The following is a 20,558-nucleotide window of genomic DNA, read 5'->3' as shown; positions in this document are numbered from 1 at the left end:
CTTTTCCAGAAGCTACCTACCATCCCCATGTCTTTTGGGGACCCAAATCACAGACACAGAACTCTGGGACTCCAGGGAACATGGTTTGAAAATTTCAGGTCAAAGAATTCTTTCCTCTGTCTCAGAGCAAATGCTTTTGGAAGAGTATAGAGCCCAAGGCTTAGGTCAGAAAACCTGCATTTGAGTTTTGCTTTTGCTGTTTACCAGTTATGTGGCCTTTGGCCAATCACTTAACTTCATTTAATCTCAATTTCCTTCTTTATAAAATGAGATCAATATGGGCCTCAAAAGTTGTTACAAATACTACAGTAGATGATACAAACGAGAGTCCTTTGTAAAGTACAAAGTACTAGATAAATATGTGAGATTAACATTGTATAGTATTAGTTTCTCCCAGGGCACCTCTATGTCCTTGTACACTTTGCCTTCCCCCAATACGACAATTAGTTGCATTAGTCGTTAGAGAGATGATACAAAAACAAAACAAAACATCCAGAAACCCAAGAAAATGCTTTTAAGTTTCCAAAGCCAAGGAAGCCCCTACTTGGTGCAGGAAGCAGCACAATGATTTACTTGTGCACAGTAGTAATTTAGAGAAAGCCAGAACTGAGAGGCTTCAAGGTCAAAACGAGGAGGAGGTAGCTGTGGCCCTCGAGACTAGGAGACTAGAGAAATAAGGATGACTCGGGTCACTGTATGGACTGAGCATACTCCTTTCCCATCCAGGGCCTTGGCATGCTAGCTCCCTCCTCCCAAACTAGGGAATGAAAGCAGAAGAGGAGGCTGAATTGCAGAGTGCAATAATGCACAGTGGGAATTCAAATAAAGTTCAACTATGGAAATAAAATTTAGATTTCTTTTTTTGCACAAAGAGTTTGTGAACTCAAAATTCCAAGGAATTGAGCTGTGGGAAAGGCATGTTTTTGTGGTGACAAGGGAGCACAGTTCCAAGTAGAAAGTCACAATTCTAGGGTGGGTGGTTCTGGACAAGTTGTCGTGTACATCTCTCTCCTCAACAAGAAAAGTGAGCTGCTTAATGGTAGGACTCTGTTTTAGTCATCTTCTCATTTGCATCGTCTAACACAGCGCCTGCCTCAAAGGACACAATCAGTGTGTAGAATGAATGAAGAAGGCAGGAAATGGAGGGTGGAGAAACAGATATCGGAGACAGACTTTTCTCCTTCAGAGTTTTGGCTGCTGCGTATACTACAGAGTTCAGGCCACAGTCTGATCCAATATTCTAGTGAGTTCTGTACTCAGCTCAGTACTGAGCTCCAAGAAGAAGGTGCTAGGTAGAGGTTTGAGTTTGGTAATACATCTCTAAGACCATCTATACAAGGGTGTCACGGTTTTACTTGGAGAGGCAGGACCACTAGAAAAAATATTTTTATATATGTATATTATATGTAATAATATAATTTTTAGATGTTCATTGCAGGTATGCAATTATGTAGCCATGTAATATATGTAAAGACTCGCAGGTATGATCCACTTGTGAGAGCCGGGTAAACAGCCTCAGGAAGGCTGTTGCCTTCATATCCGATTCTGAAAGACATCTGCAGAGCAGGAAATCAGCAAGAGGTGGATGTATAGTCGGGGAGAGTGGGGACAAACGGTACCTGTTGAGGACAGACGGGAACCCATGTTGGTCTCTCACTGCCTCCAACTCTGATAATGAGGGGATCCTCCGGGAAAAGCTGGTGTCCTCTGTCACAGAGAAAAACACACACCTGGATTTGGAGAGGATCCCACAGCAAGGAGGTGATCCAGCAGGTAGTGGCCACCCCAATGGACCTCCCAACAGTAAAATACTGCGACTGCCACTTCCTGCCACCCTCCAAATCTCAGGCAAAATGTTCTGTGGCCCACCCTACCTGGATACCTGCAACCTAAGTGAGTTGACATACTTTGAAACCACCACACAAGGAATGCCAAGATTTGTTAAAGCCAGGCGGCGGGTACACAGGTGTTTGTTATATTGCTCTGTAGTCCCATCTGTATGTTTGAAATACTTTCTGATTTAAAAATAATTTAAGGTGTGAATCCATTTACCGTCATTGTAGAATCCCCAGGAAAAAGATGTCAAAACCCACCCCCACTACCAAAAAAAAAAAGTTAACTTTTTGAAACCAGTGAAGACAATATGTAAATGTAGTCCTTCCAGTGAATAAATTAACAGGCCAGGTGGAAGCTAACCTGGTGATTCCAATTTCATCTGTCTTCTTAAGTGTTTGCAAAGTAATACCATACCTTAAAGTTAACAGGACAGATATAAGATAGGTTTTTGCTTGAAATTGGATTCCTGAGTACTCATTACACAAAGTTAAGCTGCGGTCGTCACAGAGAATTAGCCACAGGCTTGTAAACCTGTGTAAATAGACAACTTTTACCCATCTTTACTGTCTTGCTACATATACTTTGCTTATGAACTGGAAAGAACTACTTTGAAAACCTATATATTTAAAAAATCTTATCAATACTTCTTCACGTGATGAAGCAGAATACTATGTAATGTTTAAAGTATTTTAATAATTCTTATTAGTCTCAACCATTAAGCACATTCACAAAGCTGGCTTTAAGATCACATCCCATTAAATTATGAACTACTCTACCAAACTATAAGCCAACATTGGAATTAAGTATAAATAGTCAAAATGAAAGCCACTGTTGCAGCCTTATTTTATAAGCAATGAGGAAAAATAACAGGACACTGGTTTTTCAGCTCTGTAACCCATGTTGCAATCTAGACCTTCATTTCAAAGCTAAAGTACGTCATTCCAGCACTGAGGACAAGCTCTCTTGAGGTAGGTAAAAATAAAGAAGGCAAGCATTAAAATAAAATTGTTGGACATGCTTGCCAATCCCTTTTCCGGATTGTTAATCATTTTCTTTAGAGTTTTTCCAGTGTTGATTTGATTCTGGGTATGTTATATTTAAAGTTTTTCTTCAGTCTGTAAAAATACATACAAATGAGTCAAAAAATGAGTAGAAATTTCAGGAAAAGAATATAGACAGGGCTTTCATCAATTTGAGTGTGGGACACAATCTTGGCACGAAAATTTCTTAAAATCAGAGTTTGTTGCTACTTTGGCTTAGGGACAATAATTGGGTAAATGCTACATCTCTGTTCTTCATTTTCCCTGGTTACCATGCTTCACTTTTTTTTTTTTCTTTTTAAGAGACAGGCTCTCACTATGCCGTCCAGGCTGGCTTCAAACTCCTGGGCTCAAAGGATCCTACCTCAGCCTCCAGAGTAGCTGGGACTAAAGGGTGTGTGCCACGACACTTGGCTAATTTTTCATAGAGACAGGGTCTCACTTTTGAACTCCTGGCCTCAAGCGATCCTCCCGCCTCAGCGTCCCATAATGCTAGGATTACAGGTGTGAGCCACTGCACCAAGTATGTGCTTTACCTTTTAAAAAGACTCTAATCTCTCACTGTTCTGTAATCCTCCCAGCTAGAGACAACTACTGTTAAAATTTTGCTATATATCCTTTCATTCTTTTTTCCATGAGATATATATTGAATAGGATATTTGTGACTAACCTCAGGTACTTTTTAAAAACATTTTTGTTTTCAAATTGTACTTACTATCAAAGACTTCGAAATGCTAATATTTTTACAAAGTAAAAACTGAGAAAAATAACAAATTAGACAGTTTCATTCTTTGACCCTCCCCAAAGAGCTCTTCAATTTAAGGCTGTATTCCCCAATTTTGACTCATTTGAAAACTGCCTTTATAGTTTTTGTCAACCCAGGTACCATCTCTAATATTATTTGTCTTATTTAATATCTTATTCTTAATATTCTTCTAATTGATACACTTTCAAAAACCTGATACTTCCTTTATCTTTGTTCTGAGTAGTGATACTAAAGTATAGTAACACGTTTATATTTTATTTTTTCTAATGCACATTAAAATAAATACATAGCTATTAAAATTAAAAATGTTGATCCCTGTCCTCGGAAAGTCATCTTGGGGCCTCCTAGTATGTGTCCTATACTTTGAAAAACTGCTTTTACCAGGACCCTCCAAAAAAACAGAGGTTCAAAAATCACTCAGCTATTTAGCATGCTTGCAGGGAAGCAACAGGGAAGAGCCCCAGGGCACTTCGACCTTGATGGGTAGATAAAAAGTGTGAGCTTTTCAGCAAGCTCCCAGGAAAATGCCCCGATTACTCCCAGGAGTCCTCAAATCTCAAGGGTCAGCCAGAAAGAACAGCTTTAATGTGCCACCTGGAAACCAGCCTAATGAGAATTTCCTGGCTTGAGACTGCCCAACCCCAATGACAGCCCTGTAACAGAACCCCCGAGGCCAGCCTCAAATGTTAAGGCAATTCTAGGTGTATTCAGCTCAGGTGGTATCTTGTAAGAGCCAGGAAAACAGCAGCTGAGGAAAAGGGGGAGGTGGTAGGAGGCTAGGTGAGAACAGGTGTGTTTCTCTGATCACTTGTTTTTTCTAAGGGGGAAAAAAAATGCTTGAAAACAGGTCTGTTGGTGCTAAGTTAGAATAGCAAGTCTCCTTAGCTTTGTAGACCGCTAGAGCCGCACACTTTGTTCTGTCTTGTACTGTTTGCTTTTACTTAAATCTCTCTTGCGGCAATCTAACACATGGCAGGAAACACATCAGTAAGCATAATTTTATGCAAGCTAAAAATCTCTTCATATTAATTTCAGAGTCGGATGATTTGCTGAGAAAAATTCTAGCACGACAATGCCATTTGTGACTTAAGAAAAACCCAAAAACCTGGTTTCCCTGTTTACTCAACACCAGTGTGGCTTGCTCAGCACTTAATGGAACTAAAAATCTTGCAAAAAAAATCCTTTGGTCCCCAGCTGGCTTTAGTCTCTCTACCTTGCTGAGGAAAAAAACAACAACAACAACAAAAAAACACACCCACACATCAGCAGATGATGAGAAACTTGTCTTTATTGGGTAATTTTTAGAGGCATTGTCTGTGGAGGGCCGTACAGAAGTCATCAGGACATACCCACCACCCCCAAAATCCCGAATGACTGTCTTATTACCTCGCTAAAATAATGAGCAAATTGCAGAAGCTTTTCAGGGGAGATTATAAATAAGATCGGGGCAGGACGTGGGGTTCTCCATTCCCAGGGCTTTGGAGGCCTTCCAACTGATTATCCCTTTCTCTCTTTTCTCCAAAGACTGGGGCCTTTAAGAATGCACCATTTCCTGGAATTCTAGAACAAAAGAGATGAGAACAGGGTCAGTGAAGATGGCTCAGTACTTTACAGACCTGCTGTGGCTAATGAGAATTCTGAAGAGGGAGGGAAATAGGAAGCAAATTGTCAGATGATGGGCGTGGGCCCCCTCGGAGGCCACAAAAGGAAGAAGAATGTGGGTGTCAATGACTGCAAGTCAAGGGAGTCTACAGTGTTCCATCCCTCCGCATAATCTTATTTGACAAACATCTTCAGCTTTGCAACGGAGGCCCTTGTATTAGAACTTGTCAACCCAATTCTTTCCCTTGGATGGTGGATGAACTCAGTATAATTGCTTATCACAATCTGTGAACAATTAACTTTTTGTCCGGTCAGTTTAAGACAAAAATGGGAGGTTTTCTTCTATTCCATAGCTGGGTATTGAATTTTTAGAAAACATTTAATAGGGTGGGACTTTGGACTAGCTCTCCTCTGTTGAACCCTAACCCTGCCCCCAAAAGTTCCTATTACTAAGAGAAGGATAATAATAATGACGTGTGAATGCTACAGATTGAAATTGAGAACTGGGGATTTACTTTATATTTATTGGTGAGCTTTGCCTGTTGGGAAGTCTTTCATGGTTATGTTTAAATAAGCCAATCCTCCCTTACCTAATCTATTTTTCTGAGCTATCCATAGAAGCTGTATTAACTCCAGTGTAGTAAGCGATAGTGGTATCATTTTGAATAGATTTTAAAAATAAGGACCTAATGTAGCAGTTTTTAATTTCAAATTAGCTCTACCAGAAGGAATTACCATACGTTCTCCTGAGTTGGCAGGCACAAAGTAGCTAAAAAGCATGCTAGCAACACGACAAAAATCAAGTGAAAATAGTTCTACAGCTGTGCTAGTATGCTAACGTTTGAATCTAGGGCTCTGCACACAGACGATTCCATAAATGATGATGTAGTTATTTGTTGTGTTTAATTATCCACTTGGTGGGCTAATGTCCAGTAAATTGTATTTGTTTAAACCTTTGAAAGCTAGGAGGACTTCCTACATAGGCCAATAGACTCTTTGGTCTGAGACACACTTGAGAATGTCATTCCTTCCCTTAGAGGGGCTCAGATCGGCTGGTGGAAATTCCTTGCATTATGTTCAAGGTGCATTAGGGCATCTTGCAAATAATTGGCCAGGTGGCTAGCCAGTCTTCTAGCCAGGTAAAGGATATTTTCCAGCTATCGACAATGACCAGGGGGACCAGCTTTTATGGCATATCCCAGGCATCAAGCCAGAGTTTTTATACTTATTTGCATGCTCACTTTAATCCCATTTTATACTAATTAGATTGAAGCTCAGCAAGGGTAAGAAAGGGGGATAGTAACCCACATCTGTCCGATCCCATGGCCCAACCCCCACAGACGCTCCCTGGTCTAAGGTGTGTTATGCCAGGTAAGGTGTGGACATACCCTCAGCCCCAATCTTTCCATCACCATCATTATCTGCAGCAGCCATCAAGGACTTGGTTTCTGACTCGGTCAGTTCTCTAGCACCACTCTCAAACTTCTGGAGGAAAAACCTACAGGATAACAAAGATGGTTGAAAGACTATGCATCTCTGTGTTTAGACTTTCTTTCTTTTGTCTTTAAGTAAATCATCTCTTTCCACCAGGTGCAATCATCATTCAAGGTCTTAGCAAGCAAAGGTTTCCTTAAGCTATGGAAACCAATGGTGGGTGTTTTATTTTTTTTAAAGCATTTTTAGAGAGTTTTGTTAAGTCTATTTGCCAAACGAAATCCCTTAAGCTGAAGAATCTTTGCACCAAGAGGCTTAAGTACCCATGTTTAGTGCTTTGTGTGGATAGATGTGTGGCCAACTGACTCATGTTCTTGCTTTAATGAGGCTTGGCTGAATGACGAACACCAAGGCTGGCCATTGAAGCAATACTGAGCAAACTGGCCCCCACAGCACCCCAGCCCCACCCAACAATGTCAGGGGGTGCCAGACAGTCTCAGGACAAAACTTACTTAAGCTCTTCTTCATCCAGGTATCCACTCTGGTCATTGTCTATGAACCGGAAAACGTCTTTCACCTGACTGGCCGACATCTTGGAGAGGCCTGACGTCTGGAAGAATTTTTGGGGTTCAAAAGTATCTGGGTCTGAAGAACAGAGAACGGGTTATTCTGACACTCATTGCATCACATTCTGTATTTGGGCCAAGGTGCCGAAAACACAGGTTATTTAAAAAACTTCCACAATATCCCTGAGCTACAGAGATGCTCAACTGGTCCAAGATTTCGAGTTGGCCAACACTGGATGTCCCTGGGATAGCATCCCCTTGTCCCCTCTTCCCCGGCTTTCCTGCTCCACTTGATTTTGTCCATCTCCCCTTCTCTCTCCTCCTCTGCCCCTCACCCGGTTTACAGACTGTGTGTCCAAGTCTCCAACATCACTGTTCTAATTGGTGGGAACAGATGCAATCACTGGATTCAAATAGGCTAAATGGCATTTGCTGATTTCTTTTTATTTCACTTTTAGTAAATTTCTTTCGTCTTATAGAAATGCAATCACATGCTCAGATCCCAAATCTCTATAATTTTAGTTATCTAAATAATAGCAGTTTAATTCCCTGATTCCATGAATTTTCCAGCCACATTCACATTTTGATTTTTTGTTGCTTCGCCAGAGGTGTGACGATGTGAGGAAAACCCACACCTGCTCCCACCCCTTTACCTTGGCATTCCTGCAGGGCTGCTGCAATGTCATCTGCACTAAGCACGTCGGTGATGCTCATTTTCCACCTGGTCACACAGAATAAATGAGGTGTGGTAAATGACAAGCAGGGGGTACTATATCCTCCTAGGCTCAATGAAACTGTATGTGTGTCTGGAATTTTTTAATGTGATAAGCACAGTGTGGTACTAAGGGATGGAACCGAATATCCAAACACAAACCAGATACTGAAAAGGTCCCAGCACCCTTCGTCCCAGTGCCTTCTCCTGAATCTACTCCAAACGTGAAATAAATACCACATATAAAACTATTCGATTTGGTTTTCTTATAAAAAATCATATTTACATAATCGATCACTTAGGCAACTACAAACCATGTTACAAATGTAATAGCACTTTCATACAGCAGCCAGAGAAATACAATGTTGCAAATTCCACATGAGAAAGGATACAGCTTGGGCTGCTTGCAGATGCAGACCTGTGGAAAACATGCTATCTGTCCTAAAGAGTGGGAATCAGATGAATGAAAAGACCATCTACGAGAGATCAAAATCCTACTGGGTGTCAAAGCGATGGGGGAAAAGAGAAATTTGAGCATATCAGGCACAAGCCTAATATGAATGCATGTAGGGAAGAAGAGCCTGGGGTCTGGTAGGTCCACCAGCTACTCACCGTTTTGGATTTTCCCCTAAAGAAGAATCAGGAAAAAGAGTTGAAGGAGCAAAAAAAAAACAGGGGTGCTTTTGCTACCTTACTGACCTGCCTTATATAGAATTGAAAAAGTGATAGTTACAACCTCTTAGATTTCCTTTTCAAGGATCGAGTGAATGTAGCTCAAATGTCTTGCGTTACTAATTAAACCTCTTCTTTTTTCTATTTATATCTCAGGGGAATGTGGGTGGGAACAGCCAATTTTAAAAAACAAACCTCAACAACCCTTAACTAAGGTTTCAATTCTGCAAACGAACCCCTTGGCGAAGTGTGGAGAAGATACTAGAAGCCCAGTAAGGAGGAGGCAGTGGCTGAAATAGGATCAACACATATGGGGGTGCTCTGTAAACTGAAAAGGCTCCCCAGATGGGAGTGGCCACCATTTGGGGAAGGTCTGTTTTCAGCTTCTGAAACTGTGGGTGTGCAAGGCTGACCCCCAGCCAGGGCTGACACGCTCAAAGTCAGCGTCACTAAGTGGACACACAGGAATTGTCAGAGAAGGAGATGGGACTGATTAGGTGATTTTCCCACAAAAGTCTTGACTTTGACATTTCCCAGCTGTAACTTAAATTACACATACTCAAAAGGCAAAAAGGTGGAAAGGAAACAAACAGTCCCAACCCCAAAACTAACATTTGTGGGGGAAAGATATTATGAGGCCAAGAGTTGAGACAAAGGGTTTTTTTTGTCTTTTGTGTTTGTGTTTTTTGTTTTGGGGTTTTTTTGTTTTTGTTTTTGTTTTGCTTTCACCAAACATTTATTGAGCCCGTATGTGGCCAGTGCTGAGCTAGACTTTTTTCTATTGTAGTGAAAAGCACATAACATAAAATGTACCACCTTAACCATTTTTAAGCGTGCACAGAGTATAATAGTGTTAATGATGTGCACATCATTGCACAACAGATCTGTATAACTTAATCATTTGGAAAAACTGAAACTCTACATCCACTGAACCACGGTTCCCCTTTGCTCTGTCCCCCAGCACCTGGCGCGCACCATTCTACTTTCTGTTTCTAAGAGTTTGACTACTCTAGGTAGCTCCTGTAAGTGGAATCAGGGCAATATTTATCTCTTGGTGACTGGCTTATTTCACTTAGCATCGTGTCCTCAAGGTTCATCCGTGGTGTAGCCTGTGACAAGATTTCCTTCTTTACTAAGCTGGATTTAAGTGTTTTCAAAAGTGCAAAAATAGATCCCATGTTGCAATCAGAAACATAGGATGGCTGAGAAGCAGACAATTCAGAAACTCCAGACCGGGGCCCAAGACTCTGTCCTGGGTAATGTAGCCTGGATGGTCATCTTCAGTTTGACCCCAGATATATTCCCCAGATATATTGCCAATCCTCCGGCAGGCGCCGTATCTGTCTTGCTTACATTTTATACCCCAATGCCTAGCACAGGACTGATCTAGGGTTAGGCGCTCAGTAGTTGTTATTTGATGAATAAATAAATAAAAACAACAAAAAGAACTTGTAAACACTCTTCCCAACCAGCATCAACGTGCCCAGCCCTTAAAAACGTTCCTAAAAATAAGTCTCAAGAGTTTTGAATTCGGTTTCTGGCATTCAGTTGCTATAGAAACCAGCTGAGCCCTTTCTTTCTGTGGAAGTGTTTACGATCGCCCAGAGAGATGAAAACTTTTTTAAAAATCTGCCCATTTAAATGAAAATAGCATATGGGTTAAACCAAGATACTTTAGACGTTCATGCTGTTTTTCTGATGGAAAGTAAAGAAAACCAGGGACCCAGTAAGCATGTTGTATGAATCAAAGAGCCACCCAAGAGCATGATTTGAATTCCATCTTGTACAATCTGGGGTTCAAAATGTTGATTCACACAAAAGGACAAATACTGTGTGATTCCCTAAAGGATCAATTGCAGATCTGCACACATTCGGAGAGGTCTCAGAGCCTCTGTCGAGTCAAGATGGTTAAAAAGGTTAAGATGATTTTTTTTTTTGAGACAGGATCTCACTCTGTCACCCCGGGTACAGTGCAGTGGCACCAACATAGCTCACTGCAACCTCAAACTCCTGGGCTCAAGCAATCCTCTTGCCTCAGCCTCCCGAGTAGCTGGAACTACAGGTGCACACCACAACACCTGGCTAATTGTGCTATTTTTAGTAGAGACAGGGTCTTGCTCTTGCTCAGGCTGGTCTCAAACTCCTGAGCTCAAGCCTCCAGCCTTGCTCTTCCAGAGTGCTAGGATTACAGGCGTGAGCCACTATGCCCGGCCCAAGATGGTAAATTTTATGTTTTGTGTATATATGTATATTTTATGTTGTATATTATGTATATTTGTGTTATGTAATGTACATGTGTGTTATGCATATATCAACGATTTAAAAGTATTAATTCAGTAATCTTCATCATTTTGGCCACCCAGGAAAGAGCAGGAGGAAGATTTGGAAGTGGGAGACCAGCTCTGTCCATTTGCAGCTGTGTGGCGCTGGGCCTCAGTTCCTCTTGTAGGAAGTGGGAATAACATAATCGCCTGCTCTGTCACCTTCCCAGGAGGGTTCTTTTGAAGATCATAGGATCAAGTGCAGATCTGCAAACATTTGGAGAGGTCTCAGAGCCCCTGTTGAGCTCCACCCTTGTCCAGGGATTGCAAGAGGATTTTGTCTGGTGTATCCATTCCACTTGATTGGTAGGGGCTTCCTGGCATAGGAGGAATAGATGTTGGGATCGACTAGCAATGTCTGCAGGGAGGACGCGAGGCAGCCTGGAAGCTGGGGAACTTGGCTATCTTGTCCTGACCTGGCTGGGCTGTGTATTTGGACTTTGCTACTGGCGATGGCCCTGGTCTTTTAGACCACCGGGCTGTTGCAGATGTTTGGTGCTGTCCCAATTAATCAGCTATTCCAAATCCCCACTGTGCCTCTGAATTCCTCAGACTCCCTCTACTTGGAGCCCACACACTGATCACCTGCTCATTGTGTGGTTCTGTGACATCTCTCCAGCCACACTGCCTGGCCCAGGTGTCATCACTGCCTCTGCCCAACCCTGGCTGCCTTACTGGGGACAAAACTCTTGAATGAATCTCAGACCCTCTTTCTAACATGTATCACATGCTAGTGAACAGCACAGCTGGTCCACTTCCATATTCTCTCAATAGATGTCACTTCCTGAATATCTCCCAACTTCATCTTTTCTTCACGCTCCACTGTCACTACCCTAGCCCAAGCCAACAGCGTCTCTTTTGGGAACAACTACTTGGCCAACCCTCATCCACTTGGGCTTACATCCAACCTAGCCAGGTGGATCTTTTAAAAACTCACATGTGTGCGTTTCCTTGGGGCTATCATAACAAAGTCCCACAAACTGGGTGGCTTAACACAACAGAAATTTATCATCTCACAGTTCTGGAGACCAGAAGTCCAAAATCAAGGTGTTGGCAGGGCCACGCTCCCTCCGGAGGCTCTAGGCAAGGCTGCTTCTTTGCCTCTTGTAGCTGTGGTGTTTGCTGGCCATCCTGGGTGCTCCTGGCTCACAGCTGTATCACTCCAACCTCTGTCTTTGTTGTCACATGGCTGTTCCCTTTATGTCTTCTTCTTATAAAGGCATCAGTTAGATTAGATTAGGGACCCACCGCACTCCAGCATAACCTCATCTGAACTAATTACATCTGCAATGACCCTACTTCCAAATAGGTGCTAGGCATTAGGACTTCAACCTATCTTTTGGGGGGACACAGCTCCACTTGTGACACCAAGCATGTAACTCCCCTCTCTTCCCACTCCCAACCCCAGAGTCTGTTATCGGCTTCTACTTGTTCTTAGAATAAAGACAAATGTCCTTCCTGTGGCCTTGAAGGCCCTGCAGTGATCTGCCTCCTCCAGATTTCTCTGGCCTTTTCGCACACCATCCTGCCACCTGGAGTCCCTCTAGTCCCTTGAATTTGTCACCCTCTCTCTGGCCATGGCCATGGAATGTACTGTTTTCTCTGCCTGGAATGCTCTTCTTCCTCCCTGCATAGACATCTCATACACATCCTTTATCTCTGTTCAGGCGCCACTTCCTCCAGGGAGCCTTCCCTGACTCTCCAGACTGCCCTGAACCCTGGTGCCTTCTCCCTTACAGCAAAATCACAGTGGCATGTGTCCACTTGTGGTGACTGCCTGAATAGTGTCTCTGCCTACTTGACAGGAAGACCCGGGAGGGCAAGTTCAAACTCTGTTCCTATTCCTCCTGACATCCCCAGCACTAGAAGTGGGGTGTCTTATGTGATTGGTTGCTGGGGGAGATTTGGCCTTTTCTGCTTGGGAGGGGGGACAAAAATCAGGGAAGCTGTTGCTATTACCATCCAACTGGGTTCTTCGCCCGCTGCACGGAAGGGAGCCAATGCACTGAGCCAACAGGTGTTGTAGCAGAGAGGAGTTTAATAACACAGGACACCTGGCTTGGTGATATCATCAGTTATTAATCGCATCCTGGCCATCTGGGGCTGATTGGTACAGAAGTTATTGTTTGGCTTCCTGGACTATTTGCTGGAAGTGGTGGTCTGACTTCCTACAGGTCCGACTTAGAGACAGCAGGCTCGCTTCCTGGGCTGGTTACTGTAGATGATGGGTGGGTCTCCTGGCTGGTTGCTGCAGATCATGGGTCAGAGCTCTATTTTCCTAGATGGTCTGGCCATTCATTGTCCATTTTTATGCTCAGCCTCTCATGAGCACCTTCCTTGTCAGGTTGTAAATATTCAGTAAACACATTTGTGGAAGGAACGAGCTGGTGTTCTGTGGGAACTTAAGCAAGTCTTGCACCCTGAGCCTCAACTTCCCCTTTTCAAAGGGGAGATGAGAACACAACCGACTTCTCTAGGGATAGTGACAAGCAGTCGTGTGGAGCACCTGGTGCTGTGTCAGGCACTCAGAGAGGGGACAGCAAGGAATGGTGGCCTTTGTTGAGGTCACTGTTTTGGTCTTATAACCTTTTAAAAACAATGATATTCCAGGTAAAACATCTACCCTGCTGGAAGGGCTTAGCAGTTCCCCTCGAGGGGATGCAGGGTGGTGCCAGGGGCTGGGGGGGCCCTGGGGTGCTGATAATGTTTTTTCTCTTGATCTGGGTGCTGGTTACATAGATGTGTTCACTGTATGGAGATTTATCAGGCATTTTATGTGTTTTATGTCAATAGAAAGTTTTTTTTAAAAAAACATTGTTATACCCAAAGGTTGAGCAGAGAAGGGTGGAGGGTCCTGCCCGGTAACCATGGTCTTGGGGTGTCGAGCAGTGGCTGGCTGCAGCCTCTCTCTGTCCTCTGGGCTGAATCTTCGTGGGGCTTTGAGGGCTTGCACCAGGCGAGACCCAGCCACTCAGCTCTAATATTTCCCGAGTTCATAGCAAGGCTGTGAACAGAGATGCTTGACTGTGACCATTAGGTGGCTGTGCCTTGTGACAGAAGGAGGTTCCCTTGCAGCTCAGAAAGAGACTATCCTTCTGGCCCTACCATAGGGAGGCCTCCCTGTCTGCCCCACCAATCTCAGCACTCTCTGTTTTCACTCCAAAGCACTTACCACGGTCTGAAATGATCTGGTTTACTTCCTTGTTTGCTGTTTCTTGTCCATCTCCTCCCCCACATGGAAGCTTCTGGAAGGTAGGGACTGACTGTGTGCTATTCACCCTCAATGCCCAGCACCTGGCATTAGTTAGCGCTGGAGGCTCTAGCCACAGGGATGAGAGAACCTGGCCCCACCAGGGAGATGGTGACCAGTGGCCAGGTGGACCTGGTGGGCATCTGTAGTCTCATTTAAACAAAGGCCAGGATGGTTAAAACAGCCCCGGCACTTTCGGTTCCCCATGCATTCTAAGAGTCCATGCTTTGCGTGAGACTTCTGAATCAGACAACTTCTTGACACCGACCAAAAGTAGGGGGACATTGTGTTACAAGGACAAGAGAGGCTGCCACAGAGGACAAATTCCAAACTCCAAAGGAAACTCTCCGACACCTTACAGGGCCACGGCAGGTCACTCGACAACACTAGAGGCCGAGATTATTAAAGTTGGTGATGAGCTAGCTAGGCCCACAGGAAAACAAGTGCTGACTGACAAGTTAGAAAAGTTCAAAAATTCTGAATTTCAGTATCTGACTGATGTGTCTGAAGGGTGACATGGAGGGGAGGCAAGATCTAGAGTTACAGGAGTGTGTTTATTTATAAATGAAATACTTCTCTAAAAGCAGATTTCCTTTCTCTGTCAAAGAGACTCAGCAAGAATTTGTTAAATAAGTTTATGGGTGGGGGCTTAGGACAAGCTGCTTAGTGAAGCAAAGTCACTGTTGTTTGTGAACAAAGACTGTAAAATGTCTTAGGGCCAATTGAAAAGGGCAGCTTGTGTGTTTCTCAACTCAATGAATGAGGATACCCAAAGCACACAGCCCACATCTTTGGGGGCTGACCTGCCCTGGGCAAACAGTTTTTATTACCCTTGGGACAGGATGCATCCCTCGTGACCTACTCTGGGTACAGCAATGACACAAGGCTCACAACTGCCACCGGCTACATAATCTGTGGAGCCCAAGACAAAATGAAAATGCAGGTCCTCTTGTTTGAAGGTTATTAAAATGAATTTCAATACAATGGCTGCAGAGCATTAAATCAGGTATGGGGACCTTCTAAGTGCAGGGCCCTGGAGACTGTACGGGTTGTGCACCCCCGAAGCCAGCCCTGCTCACAACTTATGTCTGTTCAACATTGCCCAATTTACCAATATGATGTCACTGTATAATTTAATCACTGCGACAACTCTTTGAAATATCGTTATTGCCATGAGGAAAAGGGAGGTTAAGAGAACCCCCAGGTCAAACAGCTATTGAAGTGGTAGAGCCTGAGCTCATTCTTGGAATTTTCCTTGGTGCCAACTAAAAAATTCCCAAGGCTTTCAGGCTTTTTGATTTCCACAGCCCCTTCTTCACCTTAGAAAGCTAAAAGAGGTACACGTTTGCCTTGAAGCCACTGGAACAAAAAATATCAGACTCTCCAAGCTAGGTGAGTCATTGCCATAATCCACTTTCTCCCTGCCTGTGACTTGGGAGGGAGTCATGAAATGTGGTCCTGAATCATCGTTTCAAGCTGTGACACTGGCAGTTGTTTGGGAAGTTGTGGGGAGTGGAGCAGGTGCCCACCTGTTCTCTTCGATAATTCACTCTAGATCCAGGGTCATGTGTGTGCTGGGCCTGTTTTCTTGGGGAGGATTTCTAAGGGCAAGATGGGATATCATAGTTTAACATAAGGTAGAATGAAACATTAGGATAGCTTGATGCAAGCGTAACATGTATCTGAAGTACCATGCACATGCCCTAAGATGATACCTAACCTCAGCTGCAGAACACGCAGCAAGTGAATAAATAAGCCACAAGCCTGAATTTTACACAGTATCTCTCTCTCTTTTCCTTTTTTTTTTTTAGAGATGGTGTCTTGCTATGTTGTCCAGCCTGGTCTCAAACTCCTGACTTCTGCCTCAAGTAATCCTCCCACCTCAGCCTCTCAAGTAGCTGGGATTATAGGTGTGAGTCACAATGCCTGCCTCCTCACTCTTTTTCTGTGTGTGTGTGTGTGTGTGTGTGTGTATGAAGGTTTTATTTTTTAAAGCATACTACCTGCTCATTGTAAAAATACAAATAACCAAAAAAGGGAAAAGAAAAAAAAAAAGAAAAAGAAAGAGAAGACAGAAGACAGAGGAGGAGAAATATCAAGTGTAACCCTCCACTAGAGATGACAGATGCTAACATTCTGGTGTCTATCCTTTGAGATATATTTATTTTAAAAACTATTTTAGGCACTGGAATGGGGTCATAATCTTGGTAATTTGCTTTTCATTTTCTCCCCTCAATAAGTATAAATCCATGTACTGTGATTTTTAATGACTATGTATAATTCTCTCATATGAAGGGGGCCATAATTCATGTCATCAATCCCCTATTATTGGACATCTAGGTTATTTTCATATTTTTACCATTACAAAGAGCGCTAGGTTGAACATCCCTGTAGCTAAATCTTTGGGCCTGTCTTTACTTGTTATTCCTTAGGGTACATTCCCAGAAGGGTCTTGTCATATTTGTCCCTTCAACTGATATTTACCGAGTGCCAGACATTGTGCTAGATGCTGGGTTTGAAACAAGGAGCGATTGAGCAATTGTGTGGTTAGTTTCGTCTGATATCACATTCCGTGGTTTGTGTGGTTGGCAGAATTTCTAGGAATGTCTCTCAATATCCCACACCGTAATGCCCAGGCCTGTGATTGTATATTTAAAAAGAAGAAAAGCAAAAATATAATCACACTCATCACTAATGAATGCATATTTACAAAATGAGAAATTATTTGTAGGACCTTGTTGGCTATGAGAAGGATTTGAGTCTTAACCGTAAGAGCAAAAGTGATCCATTGAAAGGTTCTAAGGTGGGGAGTGACTCAATCAGATTTGCATTTTCAAACCTAATCTCGGCTGGAGGACGTGCAGCTTCATGGAGAAAGACTGGCACAGGCCAGAACAGATGCTGGGAGACCAGTGAGACAGTGACCATTGTTGTCCAAAGATGGGGAGAGGTGAAAGGTCGGCTGGGAGTTAGCAGCAGAGATGAAGAGGAGTGGGGGGATTTGAGGCAGTTCAGGAGGTTAAATGGACTGAATGTGGTCACACCTCAGAGCAGCAAGGGATGGAGGACAGCTCCAGGAGGGCTGGCGATGCCTTTCACAGGGACTGGGCGCACAGAAGGGCAGCCCAGTGTGTGGGGTGGGCCCAGTTTGGTTAGGAGCGAGCTGGGTTTGCAGTGAAACCTCCACGTGGAGCTGTCTGGCAGGGCAGTTGGGTATGTGCGTCTGGAGCTCAGAGGGGATGCAGAGGCGGCACAGGCACGATTGGAGCCATTCTTGACCAGCTGGCCACTGAAGCCACAGGTACAGCTCAGCCTGCCTGGGGACAGGGAACAGAGTGAACAGGATGGTGACGCCTGAATTTTGAGGCCCTCGAGCCTGAACAAAAGCCAAAGAAGTGGCTGGGTGAGGTGGCTCAAGCCTGTAATCCTAGCACTCTGGGAGGCCGAGGCGGGAGGATTGCTCGAGGTCAGGAGTTCAAGACCAGCCTCAGCAAAAGCAAGACCCCGTCTCTACTAAAAAATAGAAAGAAATTATCTGGACAACTAAAAATATGTAGAAAAAATTAGCCGGGCATGGTGGTGCATGCCCATAGTCCCAGCTACTCGGGAGGCCAAGGCAGAAGGATCGCTTGAACCCAGGAGTTTGAGGTTGCTGTGAGCTAGGCTGACACCATGGCACCCTAGCCCAGGCAACAGAGCGAGACTCTGTCTCAAAAAAAAAAACAAAAACAAAAAAACGCCAAAGAAGTGCCATCAGAGAGGAGAAAGAAAAGTAGGAGAATGCTTTATCTGAGGAGCCCAGGGGTACGGGCTAAACTGTGTCCCCCTAAATTCCTCTGTTGAAGTCCTACCCCCCTCAGAATGTGACTGCACTTGAGACAAGGCCTTTAAAAGGGTGACTAAGTTAAAACGAGGCCATTAGGATATGCCCTAATCCAGTCTGACTGGTGTCTTCATAAAAGGAGGAGATGAGGACACAGGAAGGGCCCCCAGGGATGTGTGTGCACAGAGGAAAGGCCGTGTGAGGACACAGGGAGAAGGTGGCCGTCTGCAAGCCCAGGAGAGAGGCCTCAGGAGAAACCAGCACTGTCGACACCTTGATCTTGAACTTCTAGCCTCCAGAACTGTGAGAAAATGAATTTCTGCTGTTTAAGCCACCCAGTGTGTGGCATTTTGTTATGGCAGCCCCAGGAAACTGACACACCCAGAGAGCAGCTCACCCTTAGGACAGGCGGGGAGGTGTGCCCAGCACCATGCGCTAGAGGTGCCCACACACCACACGCACAAACAGAGAGGTATCAAAGAACACGTGGGCCTCTGTCACCTGAGACCCAGTGCACCCTGTGACTAACTCTGCTCAGACCCCGGGAAAAGGCTTCTTCACATCTCTCACTCTGTGTCCTCAAAACAAAAGGGGATCCTGTCTTAATGCTGGTGGGATTTGTAGGTGACACCATTCCTGATCTCAGAGGCAGCCATGGAATGTGGGGGAGGATTGGAGTGGTTGAAATCTTAAGAGAAAAAAGACAGATGAATTAAGTTGTCAAATCCTTTCTCTCAGATATTACGTGGAATGTGATAGATTCTTCTAGAAGGCAATATTGTTTTCCAGTAGTGCTGAGTGTTCATTTTTTTTTCTTTTCTTGGCATTTTAATTTGTGGTTCCAGAGGTACTCACGCATTAGCATGGTATTAATATTTATAAGAATTGCGTGTGGTGGCTGTGATGGTTAATGTCATATGTCGACTTAAGTGGGCCAGGGGGTGCCCAGATTAAACGTGGTTAAACCTCTGTACTTAGGCTAACAAATGCTAAGCCCCCTACTTATAACGTGTTACGTGCTTGTGTGCTCAGCATAGCAGCAAGCACTTTACACAAGATATCTCACTGCTCAGAACATTCCTGAAGGCAGGCATTGGTGCTCCCATTTCACAGACGAGGATAAACTAAATTTCAGAGATTACATAGCCAGAATGTACCAGCTCTGAGATTCACACTGAAATCTCTCTGGCTCCCTGCTCTTCCTACACTGCCTGGACCAAGTGCTTTATTTTGTAAGACACAGGGCACAGAGTCCCGGTGAGATGACATCATCATTCCTAATGGCTTGTCCTCGCCCTGGTCCGTGGAGAGGCTGCTATGAGAATGCACAAGGAATTTTGCAAATGTCAGCCCACTCCTTGGCCTGAAATATGAAATAACAGAAAACAAAGCAAAGATGTCATAGCTCTGGTTTTGTTGCTATGAGAATAGTCTTGTCAAGGTTGGAGGATGACACAAATGCACCGTATTTAACAGCTTGTCAGCTTCACTTATAATTCACACATATGGCGCGTGGGCCTCTGTGCTGTCGCCCTGGGCCCACCGACATCAGGGCCGGGAGCAAGGGCAACAGTACTTTGAGAAGGAGGGATGGGTTGAGCAGTGGCGGATGCTCCCGAGAGGTTAGAATGAAGCCTGAGAATGTCCATCAGGCAGAGCGTTGGGGATGTGTAGGGTTGGGGAGCTGTTTCCAGGTGACGCAGAAGAAGCTGTTTTGGGGTAACGCAGGTGGGAGCAGGTGAGTGGGGCATGCAGGTGGGAAGGAGATCATAGTGGGTACCAGGAGGGGATGCGGAGCTCTGGGAAATCTTTTTAGATGCCAGCTGCCAATGGCTTTGCAGAAAGTGCAGCTTCACAGGCAGGCCCAGAAAGACCTAGCAGCCCACTTGTGGAGGATATTAATGCTTCCTGGGTTTTAGCTTCTCTTCTGTAGCATAAGCTGCATCATTTCTAATGCAGATATTTCAGAGGAAAACACCTTTCCTTCTAATGCCTTAAAATCATCCGAGAGACTATGGGATTTATATGTCTTTTATTTATTTTTTTCTCTTAGAGACTTGCTCTACATTGCTCAGTGGCATTGGAGACACAAGCGCTGTAGTTCATAAGTACATGAACCCTTGGCTGGCTGTGCCTTCATGGGCTTCGCAGAGCATTGTAGGGGGAAGAAAAAGAAAGAAAGAAAGAAAGAAGGATGAGAGTGAAGCTAGAAATGAAAAATACACCAGATGAGATTAGCAGATTAGACACTGAAGAAATGGTCATTTGATGGGCCACGAAAAATAAAAGCATAATCTACAAGTCTATTTAATGATCTGGAACAATATCTACCGTATATTGTAAAGTGGAAAAAGTACTATGCAAAATATATTTTGTAAATTAGAAAATAGATATTTATATACATGGTATGGCAGTTATAGGGATTTGACCTTACACAATTGTGGAAGCTGGTATCATGGTAACCACATGCCAACCTGCATCCTCCACAAAAGCCCATTGTTGCCCAAATAAGTTGGAACAGTGCAGGGAAGAGAAT

At 44.0% G+C, this 20,558-nt stretch overlaps 1 protein-coding gene across 1 annotated transcript; it reads right to left on the bottom strand.

Annotated features, from left to right (window-relative positions):
* Nucleotides 1-4,912: 4,912 nt before the first annotated feature.
* OCM2 (oncomodulin 2) lies at nucleotides 4,913-8,008 on the bottom strand. The gene is made up of 4 exons (XM_069486607.1): nucleotides 7,898-8,008; nucleotides 7,191-7,323; nucleotides 6,633-6,742; nucleotides 4,913-5,202 (listed from the first exon to the last, which is right to left on the bottom strand). The coding sequence occupies exons 1-4, from the start codon at nucleotides 7,956-7,958 to the stop codon at nucleotides 5,177-5,179; spliced, it is 330 nt and encodes a 109-aa protein (XP_069342708.1). The 5' UTR covers nucleotides 7,959-8,008; the 3' UTR covers nucleotides 4,913-5,176.
* Nucleotides 8,009-20,558: the final 12,550 nt, after the last annotated feature.

Source organism: Eulemur rufifrons, chromosome 14 (assembly GCF_041146395.1).
Source record: "Eulemur rufifrons isolate Redbay chromosome 14, OSU_ERuf_1, whole genome shotgun sequence".
NCBI classification, from domain to species: Eukaryota; Metazoa; Chordata; class Mammalia; order Primates; family Lemuridae; genus Eulemur; species Eulemur rufifrons.
This window is presented reverse-complemented; position numbering and strand designations above follow the sequence as displayed.

Bases quoted from the DNA above. Each gene is read 5' to 3' on its own strand.
- OCM2 (XM_069486607.1), bottom strand. From the start codon at position 7,958: ATGAGCATCACCGACGTGCTTAGTGCAGATGACATTGCAGCAGCCCTG. The intron at 7,324-7,897 runs GTAAAGGGGTGG...TCTGTTCTTCAG, and splicing joins AGCCCTGCAGGAATGCCAAG to ACCCAGATACTTTTGAACCC. The intron at 6,743-7,190 runs GTAAGTTTTGTC...GTTATCCTGTAG, and splicing joins CTGGATGAAGAAGAGCTTAA to GTTTTTCCTCCAGAAGTTTG.